At 43.5% G+C, this 10292-nt stretch overlaps 1 protein-coding gene across 1 annotated transcript in view; it reads left to right on the top strand.

The window, feature by feature from the left end:
* XPO5 (exportin 5) overlaps nucleotides 1-10292 on the top strand; it is a gene marked incomplete at its 5' end in the record, with an annotated part of 27536 nt that overhangs the window by 3722 nt on the left and 13522 nt on the right. The window contains 12 exons of the mRNA XM_010136475.1: nucleotides 644-722; nucleotides 1157-1256; nucleotides 2627-2710; nucleotides 3127-3252; nucleotides 3492-3582; nucleotides 4926-5054; nucleotides 5803-5918; nucleotides 6856-7011; nucleotides 7320-7361; nucleotides 7957-8064; nucleotides 9386-9585; nucleotides 10185-10284. Of these exons, the coding sequence (XP_010134777.1) occupies nucleotides 644-722; nucleotides 1157-1256; nucleotides 2627-2710; nucleotides 3127-3252; nucleotides 3492-3582; nucleotides 4926-5054; nucleotides 5803-5918; nucleotides 6856-7011; nucleotides 7320-7361; nucleotides 7957-8064; nucleotides 9386-9585; nucleotides 10185-10284 (1331 nt within the window). The remainder of the gene's footprint in view (nucleotides 1-643; nucleotides 723-1156; nucleotides 1257-2626; nucleotides 2711-3126; nucleotides 3253-3491; nucleotides 3583-4925; nucleotides 5055-5802; nucleotides 5919-6855; nucleotides 7012-7319; nucleotides 7362-7956; nucleotides 8065-9385; nucleotides 9586-10184; nucleotides 10285-10292) is intronic.

Here is a 10292-nt window from a genome sequence, read left to right as displayed (position 1 = left end):
GCAGGAAAGTGAGTTCTTCTTTCTCACTCCTTTGGCTCCCCTTTGTTTTCCTCCTGTTCTCCTCTATAACTCTTCAGACTGAGCAATGAAATTTTTGCCTTTTTATTTAAGAAACAAAATTCAAATTCGCCTGCTTATGTTAATGATACTTAGTGTGAATGTCATGCCAACACAATACGTACAGCAAGTGCGGGAACCCTCTCCAACTTCTGGTTTTGAAGTTGAAGATCCTCATTGATTTTCTTCCCCACTTTCTACAACTTCAAAGTGGGGAATATGTCACCATCTGTGTCATCTGGCAACTCAGAGAAATGACAGCAGGATCTAAACAGGTGATTTGACCCCTTTTATTGTCAAGGCTGAGTGTTTATCAGCTGCCTTTAAGTAACTAGCCAGTCTGCCATGAAGAAGAGTTAGTGTCTCAGGATCAGTGTTTTGATTTAAAGTTCCTGTGGTGGAATTGCTTGGGGAAATTTCTTGACATCAGGAATACTTCAGATTTTTTGGCAATTTTTTACTGAAATCATTTATGGACTGTAAGCCTCTCCCCAGATGGAAGGACAACTGGGGATCCCCTAATTTCACTTGCAGATGGGAATAAATAGTTATGTTCTAATTAAGCCATTTGGCGTATTTTACACATAGGGTAAGCTGGAGGATCGGAAGCCTCTGATGGTCTTGTTTGGAGACGTTGCCATGCACTACATTCTCTCTGCTGCGCAGTGAGTACCATCCTGTTGCTGTAATTTCACCAAAAAATACATACACATGGCTTTGTAGATGTGATGTGCAGAAAATACTGCTGCTTAATGGCAGGGAGCTGGGACTGGGTTAGGAGAGAAAAAACACACCATTTGTTTTGGAAAACTTGTAAAACTGCAAGTTTTTCAAATCCATAATTGAAGGGTAAATATCTCAGCCTCCCCAGCTTTCTCTTCCAGCCTCAAATTGATCAGGAGGGACTCTTTCAAAGAGGCAATTCCAGCGGTTTTAGACGCCAATAAAGCAGTACTTCTTGATAATAGCAAAGAAAATCCCACTGCAATAAAATCAAATTGCTTTAGTCCTCTTTTTGTCTGTAAGATAGATAGCAGTGTGCCTATTACATATAGTGTGAGTAACTGTGACCCTGCTTTTCCCCCTCCTTTGTTCCCAGGACAGCGGATGGAGGAGGTCTGGTGGAAAAGCACTATGTTTTCTTGAAGAGACTTTGCCAAGTTTTGTGCGCGTTGGGCAGCCAGCTATGCGCGTTGCTAGTAAGTCTCTACTAATACCAGCAGCAACCCTGGCAGGGCTGTTTTTAGGGCTGGGAGTGAGGCAACCCTGATCTAAGGTAGGACCGGGGTTCTCTTTGCACATTTGGTAGTCATAGGGTTCTCTCCACACATTTGGAAAAGGCAGAAATGGCTCTTCTTGCAAGAGAGATAACCGTATCCTGCCAAGTCACAGGAATGTAGAATGAAGGGACCCTGACTGATTCCAGGCCTCTGTTGTCATCAAGAATTATCTTCTGTAACCTCTGTAAAATGTTGAAAATTGAAAATTGAACTCCAGAAAATTACTCTTGTGTTGGAGGAAGCCTTTTTAAATTTACCTGTTAAAAATAACTCAAAGAGTATACCTGTTTCTTCTTCTGCCAAGCTTCTTTCAAGCTGAAGGAAGAAACAGGTTTTGTTCCTGCTATTCATCTTTCTGATGCTTTTTGTCAACACTGAGATGAAGATGCTGTGCTGGTTGTTGAATTCCTGCTCCCTCCATTCATCACAGCACTTCTGTGGTAAAGGTGGCAGGCTTGTTGAGAGATGCTGTTTGTGAGGAGACTGAGGCAGCCAGCCTGTGCAAGTGATAGAGCAAAGTAAATTCTCACAGGCAGGGAAAGAAAAATCAATCCTTTAAGAATTTATCCCTAAAAAGAAAGGATGTGCTGCTGTTTTCAGGTACTTCACTTGCTGTTAGGCAGTGGGAGCTGTTAGTCTTTAATGAAGTAATGACAGGGGATTTGAGTCCTCTCATCCAGATTCACTTGGGAGAAGCAGCATTTGGCTGTACAGCTCCAGAACAGGGGTCTGGAGGGCACAGTGTTATCATTAGTGAGTAGCAGCAAAACCTTGAATTTGTGGCTCCAGGCAAAACTTACTTTCCAGACAAACTTGCCAGAAAAAGTATTGGTAAGAGATGTCCATACGTTAAATGCAGGAAACATTGGGAGGAATGGGAGTGAAGTCATCGGGGTATGTTTCCTTGTGAAATTCTCCGGTTTTGAATTGTTCCATTTCGGTACTCTTGGGTGGGCTTGACCCACAAGGAGTAAAACCGTGACTCATAGCAGCAGCAGTGTTATGAATTTGGTTCTAACAGAACTCCAGTATCTGAGAAGTCACCCTTTTCTCTGGAATGAGGATGTTGCTGCCTCCATCAACCCCAGGCTGGTCAGCAGAACTTGCTCCTTCTCAGGCTATGCTGGTTTCAAAAAGAAATTGCGAGTTGTTCAGTGTTTTTGTCTCTGCCGCTTTGCAGTCTATGGCCTCGAATGTAGTGCTCCTGCTTTACCCAGAGACATACAGCTTATGAGCCCAGCATCACACAGGGTTAGTAGTTTGCCTGAAATTGCTTGTCTTCTTAACAGGGCTCAGACTCTGATGTGGAAACGCCAGCCAACTTTGGCAAATACCTTGACTCGTTTTTAGCCTTCACAACCCATCCCAGCCAGGTATGTAAAGGGCCGAGTCTCATGTATGTCTACGTAAGAATGTCTGAGTGCGTAAGTGAGCTAACCTGTAGAAGACTGCAGAACTTCACCTGCCAAATACTGCTCTCCAGGCTCTCCTTTTCACCTGAAGACCTGGGAGGCAGAGTAGTTTCTCCTCCGTTACCAGCCCATTAGGAACAGTGTCTGACACAGTGGTGCTGAGTAGAAAATGCAGAATTTGCAATCAGCCCTAGTGTTTACTCAGAGACTTCTGGTATTCTGGAAGTTTGGGTTGTGCCTGCAAGGTGCCTTGTCCTCCACCAGATAGTCGGTGTAAATTTGCTATTGCCTTCTGATAGCAACACTTAATATTAGCAGTGGAGATTCCTGTACTGAAATCCTTCTCTCTTCCCTGCTTTTCTCTCTTTTCCCCCCAGTTTCTGCGCTCTTCCACCCAGATCACATGGGGAGCCCTCTTTCGGCATGAAGTTCTGTCTCGTGACCCCTTGTTGCTGGCTATGATTCCCAAGTATCTCCGTGCATCTATGACCAACCTAGTGAAGGTATGTGGGAACTGTGGCCAGACAGGAGTGAGAAGGTGCCTGGGTGAACGTGGCCTGTGGATCCTGGGGGAGAAACTACATTTTTATTGTGCTGGCCAGAGACGTGATCTCCAAGCCACTGAGCAAACAGGTCTATTTATCGTTGTACTGTCTGCTCCTTGTCTTTGTCTCCTTGAAGCTGGTGTTAGCTCTGATGGGTGACTTCTCTTCCTTCCTGACTTTGTCTGCTTTGTCTCCAGGTGGGCTTTCCCTCTAAAACAGACAGCCCCAGTTGTGAATACTCCCGCTTTGATTTTGACAGTGATGAGGACTTCAATGCCTTCTTCAACTGTAAGTTGCCATCAGTCCCTGTGAATGCTGTTGTCTGTGCCCTTCCTCGTACTTTCAGTTGCTGGCTGAGCTTGCAGCCTACCATCTTGGCTTGGCAGCTTTCATTTGTGTCTTCACTATTTCACCCTAAATTAATTCATCATTTTCCCAGGGCAGCTCAGGAGTTTAATTTTACTTACTTTTTGCTGTTGTTTTTCTTGCTGATTGGGTAGGTAGCCTAGCATTTTCTACCTAGCATCAAAGAAAACGTGCCTCTTAGTCACCTAGAGGAGGAGATGAAACAGCCTGGAGTCCTGCTCAGGTTAGGAGAGGAAAAGAGCTTACAAAAGATTTTAAATATCATTCCAGAAAGAAAATCTGTCTTGGCTCTGCTAAGAAGCTTCTGGTTCAGTACCAATAGTTAGAGTGGAGCAATTAAAATAGCCAAATTTAATCATGATCTTAAACCAGCAAACAGGAAACCCTGGATATTTGTGATTTTATTTTTTCTTGTATTTTACTTCCCAAAACCAAGGTTGATTCTCACTGGCTGGTATAGTTTGGTAGTCACTTGTTGGCTGGGAGGATATACTTAATGAATTGCTTAAACTCTTACATTTTACATTTATGTTTGAAGGTTTTAAGTGATGAATTTTTATTGCGTATTGGTTTATTTTTTACTTACTGTAATAAGTCTGTTTGGGTGGAAATCAAAAGTCGCTAAATGCTCAAAGCCAGAATTTGAAGTAGTTTTAGGAAGTAATTATACTGGGGATATTACATAAGAAATAAAATGGATTTGAAACACAAAATAAAATTACTTCATAAAACATCTTTAAAGAATGCAAGTTGCATCTGTAGTCAGCAGAGCTGATTGTTTTGTGTGGTCGTGTACTGAAATATTTTGGAACAAATGAAATTCCTGTTCTGTACTTTTAATATCTGGGTTAAGTTGAACAGTCTAGCTCAGGAAAGTGGAGTTATCAAATGCTGCTTTTCTACTTCAATATCTCCAAGGGGCTTTGTAAGCAGCAAATGTGTATAGTTCAAAGAATTTTCTTTTCAATGAATAATAGAGGCTTAATTGTAGTAAATCTGATTTTAGCATAGATTTTCATAATTCACATCGCATTTTAATTGCACTCTTTATGTTAATCCATCATTTTTTAGTTGATGTAAATTTCTTCCTAAATGGCCCATCCTGTTACACCTAGTTTACTGACTGTAGAGCTGAGCTTACTGCGCAGCTATTGCCAGAGCAGCAGCCCGTAACGTTCCCGGGTCTGTAAAGCCGCAGGCGAGCTTTGGGGAAGGGAGCATTTGCAACATCAGCTTGTTGCATGGTGTCTGCTTTTTCACTGCAGCTTTTCGAGCCCAGCAAGGAGAGGTGATGAGGATGGCTTGTCGTCTGGACCCTCGAACTGGCTTCCAAATGGCTGGTGAATGGCTGAAGTACCAGCTCACAGCTCCTGTTGATACTGGACCCATGAACTGTAAGTTACCTGGGAAAAAAAAAACAAACCAAACAGGGATCTGGGTTTTGTTTTTTAATTCAAGCCAAGAGGAAACTTCTGTGCCTTTTTTTTTCTTTTTTTATTTTTTAGGGGGAGCCAAGAGTGAACAATAGGTTTTCAGGCTTTTAAAGATCTTGCAAGTTAAAAGCAAGATTAATTTAACCCTTTGCAGTCTACTACGGAATAGCTAACGTAAAGTCTCTGCCTCCTCGTTTTCCTCCCCCAAGTTTCTCTGCAAACCAGATGCAGCTGTCTCTCTTATAACAATTTTACAGTTACTTGGGCCTTGTTATCTCTGTAATGTATTGATTATTTTTGTCCAGGGACATTCTGCCTGTGTGGCAAGTGCCTCTGTCAGTCACCTTTCTTTCCCCCTGTGAAGGAAAGCCACTTGGTGCTCTGCAAAGCCACAGAGGGCAGTCTTGCTTGCAGTGCTGGATCTGGGCATGCAGTTCCTCTCCTTTTCCTTTCTGTGATTTGTTGGTGTTCCTCCCTATAGTATCTCAAAGGTCAGGCTTATGTCTCAGGAGCCTTCACTTGAATGAGGTAAATCACACAGGAGTATCTTAATTGCTCCTGGTGTATCCCTGCCAGGCATCTGCAGGAATTGCTGTGTGACCAAAATACCTGGCAAGTTGTAAGGTGCTGCAGTGTGGGAGCTTACCAGCATGCTGTTGTGCATATAGGGAGGAGCATGGTGAGAGCTCCGGTGTTCTCTTCCTTTCAGCTAAGACAGGCGAAGGTCTCTGCTCCATCTTCTCTCCATCCTTTGTGCAGTGGGATGCCATGACCTTCTTCTCGGAGAGCGTCATCAGCCAGATGTTTAGAACCCTGGATAAAGACGTATGTGTATCAAATGTTTTTGCTGCTCTCCTGGCTTGTTCTGGGTTGACGTGAGCGGGTTTTTTCAGCTGTGTTGTCCTTGAAAAGTTTGTAGTAACCATTTACCTCCATGCAAAACCCCAGAGCTTTTGGTGAGTGATTCTCAGGAGGAGCAGTGACCCTTTTTTAGACGGGACCAAACTCATACTGGCTCTCAGGCATGTCTTGGTTAGGGACACTATGCCCTGAGACGTCACAGGACAGCACTCAGGTGGCATGCTTTGACATAGTGCCTTGCTAGAGGAGAAGAGGACTGCTTAAGCAGAAATTTCCTAAGTTTATTCTTTTTAATTAAACCCTGATTCATTTTTTAAACTTTTAAGTAAATGAGAGGAATTCATGCTCAGGGAGTAGGAGACAGAAGCAATTTCTCTCTGCTTTTTGTTCAACAGCAGGCGAATCGGAAGGAAAGCATTTTTTTCTCAGTCTGATGTAGACTGACTTGATTTTTTTATTTGGGCTAGGCTGCTCATGCACTTTAGTTCATAATTCTAATCACAGTACAATAATTATATGGGTTGATATAATTGGTTAAGCATGGAATCTGTTGGATAGAGTCAAAATGAGAACTGGGAGCCAGAGAGAAAGGAAATTTGCACTTCCCTGAGGTGCAAGCAGTAGTGTGGGGAATTGAGATTGACTTCTCAAGACTGCCCCACCAACAATGGCAGTGCTGCTGTCCTTTTTCCCTCAGCAAGTGCATGTAGCCCACAGTTAAACTGAGCCTTCTGCTGCTTTTCTTTCTGCTTTGAGAACAGCCGCGTTCAGCTGAGAGGCCTGATTTGACAGCAGCACTCTGTGACATAGCTCTAGGCATTGTAGGATGTGCACTACAGGCTTGAAGCACTGAGCGTTGCCTCCTTTTTTCATTCCTTCTTTCCTTTTGCTGCCTTTGTAGGAAATCCCAGTAAACGATGGCATAAATCTGCTGCAGCTTGTCCTTAATTTTGAAACAAAGGATCCTCTAATCCTGTCCTGTGTGCTCACCAATGTCTCTGCTCTCTTCCCATTTGTCACTTACCGACCAGAATATCTACCACAAGTACTTTCCAAGGTAGGTACTTGCAGGCCATGCTGATACCAGGTTGTCTTTTTGTACTAAACTGCATGAGTTAATTCTCTAGGCGTTATTGTCAACAAGTTTTGCAGTTCTTACTCTGAAGTCTTAACATTAAGTGCATGCTGTGGCAAGTAGACACTGTTTTTTATTTCAAGACCTCGCTGTGCTGATGATTCAGCTTAGTCAGAGATTCTTCATTGACATTAATGAAATTCCACTAGTGTTATGATCTCAAACTCAAAATACACAAGTGCTAGATATTAACAAATGATGTGAGTGTTCTGATTTTTCCTCTCTCGCAGCTCTTTGCTTCAGTTACCTTTGAAGTTATAGAAGAAAGTAAGGTACGTTTGAATTATTATCTGTGAATGAGCTGTAACAGTTGGATCAAGTCATATGCTGTTTGAATGCGTGCTGAGTCTGCTTCTGGAAAGGGCTGGGAAATCTAGATGTCATTGATCTCTTCTTGGTTGACATGGCCTGCTAAGCTTTGGCTCATGAATTTAGGCGGCCACAGGTGTGGTGTAAGGCACAATCCCCTGGTTCTTTCTCCCCATAGTGCACGTAGTCCCCCAGTCTATGCTGGCCTTCCTGAGAGTGAAAACCCTTCATTAGCTGTGGCTATTCTTCGGTAGTTGGTATAGGTGGCATTGAAGAATGGCTGTAAAGCTGCCAGCTACCTAGGGAGTGCTTGGAGTCTTGAAATAGTGAGTGAGATCCGTGGCATCCTTGATTCTGGAGTACAGCTTGTTCAGTTGTGGGCTTTTTGTGTTGACTGCTGCTCCAGAGGAAATATGGTTGTTGCACGGTTGTTTGGGGTGGGGAGTGTGGAAATGATTTTTTTTTCATCTGTACTCAACAGTGCATAGAACTGTATATAATGCATTTGTCTTGAAGATACCCTGCATTTGTCTGAACTTTTATTTTGTTGCATTGAAGTTTGTTATGTCTGTCCAGGCTCCTAGAACTCGAGCAGTGAAGAATGTGAGAAGGCATGCGTGCTCCTCGATCATAAAGATGTGTCGGGATTACCCTCAGCTTGTCCTGGTATGTAAACGTGCCTCCATCATGAAGTCTTGCCTCAGTTTAATTTAGATTTTGTGTGTGATCTTCAGCTTCCTTGGCTACAGCCTCTGTTTTCCTTCCAAGACACATTCCCACCGCACAAATGGCGAAGTGTTTCATTCCCTGTACCACTGTTCTTATCCTCCTGACCCTGAAAAATTTTCTGCCTGAAGAGTTGAATTGTAAAGCGATGCATTAAATGAAAAGGTGATGAGTTAAATGCAAAAGGGATGATAAAGCAGTGTTAGATTGGTTTTATGGGAATGTTTGCCCAATTTCCATTTTGTCACTTGCAGTGGTCTTCATGGATTCCTTAGCTGGAGATTCTTTAGCAATGACTAATGGCCAGGCTTTCTTCTGTTACTTAACAGAATGTAGGAGCAAGAGGAGACTATTTGTTTTCTGGATTAACTTGAGGAGGCTAGAAAAACCAAACATCTTTAAAATCAGTGAGCTGGTGTTCTGTTTGCTTTTGCTGAACTAAAGATCCTGCATGCAACCGGCATAGCTCTGAACTCATTTCTTTAGCAGTGTTTGTGAGAAGTGGCCCTAGGATTATGGGAGCACCCTAGGACATTGCTGGTTTAAACAAAGACATTTTTTGAGGATGCTAATCAAAGTAATTCAAGGGTTCCAGTCTGCATTCTGCAACAGCTGCTAAGAACCAGCAGGTTTTCTTTGTCCCACTCTGCTGGTCCTTGAACTACCGCGCTCTCTTTCCCATGACCAGACGAATGAAGAGCCAAGGGCCCAGAGCTGCCCCAAAATATGCTCAGATGACTTTCCTGAAGGGGATGATTGCTAATGCTTATACAAAGTTACAGGAAGACATGGCTCTGACTAGAATGGGTAGGGAAGAAACTCGATCATTCTTGTGGAGGGAGTGATAACCATATGAATTGTTATTAACCTAGTTAAAAGCAAAGAGGTGGAAGAGTCCTAAGTCTGGACTTGAGAGCCGAAGGAGCAAGGTACTTCCTGTGAGCAAATACAAGCACTAGAACTATAAGGGATATGACTGCCTAGAAGAGAGGGGTTTCCTGTGCTTATTTCAGTCGTTCTAGAGACTAAAGTAAACTGATGCAGGATGATGATAGAAGGGTAGGGAAGAAAAGAGGTTCTTCTGGACTGAACATTCAGAGAAACATCAGACTAAGAAGGAGATGGCTATGTAAAGAAAAGGTGACTTAGACATGCTGCTCCAGATGTTCTGTGCAGTGCAGTACACCCCACCTCTGTCTTCCCCAGTGGCCCTCCTCCACACCAAATGCATGACACTGTTCCACCTGGATGTGTTTTCTAGCCAAACTTTGAGATGTTGTACAACCACGTGAAGGAGCTGCTCTCCAACGAGCTACTTCTGACACAGATGGAGAAGTGTGCTCTTATGGAGGCCCTCGTCCTCGTCAGCAACCAGTTCAAGGACTATGAGCGGCAGAAAGCTTTCCTGGAGGAGCTCATGGCTCCTGTTGCTGGCTTATGGCTCTCCGCAGAGATGCAGAGGTATGGGTTATTTTTCTGACCTTTTTACTGGAAGTGTTATAGAGGTAATGTCTGCCCAATAAGGAGATACATAAACCACGTGAAAGTGGTGGGGTGCTTCATCACCTCCTGTGCTGCGGGCAGTTGTTGTGGTAGCAGCTCTCCTGCAGTTCAGAAATTGCTGACTGAGTCTAAATGCTGTTTGTTGAAAATTGCTGGGTAAGAGTTAAGGGGATAGAGGAACACTTCCCAGCACGCACAAACATTTCCAGAGAATGAGAAATAAAAATTATCTGGGAGAAGCTAGGAAGGTGAGCCCTCCTTACTAAAGCTGAGGTGTCCTGCAGCCCTGGGCAGCTGGATGTGCACAAGAATTTTCTCAGTAGGGCTGTCTTCATGAGACATTCAAAGGTTTTAGGTCCCCTTGGCCCAAGAGAACTGAAGGTGTTTGGAGAGTGCACACATCTCTGGTGCTTTTTACCATGTTCCCGCACAAAGCGTGGAGCACTGGTTAGTTTCTCTAGCCTGCTCTGTATTTGTTGTTTATTGCCAGTGCAAAGCTCTGCTGAAATTCCTTGGTACAAATAATAATCCTTGTTGCTGTCTTTTGCTGCTGCCAGAGTCCTTTCAGATCCTGAAGCCTTCATTTCCTACGTGGGTGCAGACAACAAAATTGCCGATCCAGTCTTGGAAGATCCTAGTGGACTGAACAGCTCTAGAGTGAGTCT

The sequence above is a fragment of the Buceros rhinoceros genome, unplaced genomic scaffold (genome assembly GCF_000710305.1).
Source record: "Buceros rhinoceros silvestris isolate BGI_N320 unplaced genomic scaffold, ASM71030v1 scaffold24135, whole genome shotgun sequence".
NCBI lineage: Eukaryota > Metazoa > Chordata > Aves > Bucerotiformes > Bucerotidae > Buceros > Buceros rhinoceros.
Note: the sequence above shows the minus strand (reverse complement) of the source record. Positions and strands in the feature narration are given on the sequence as shown.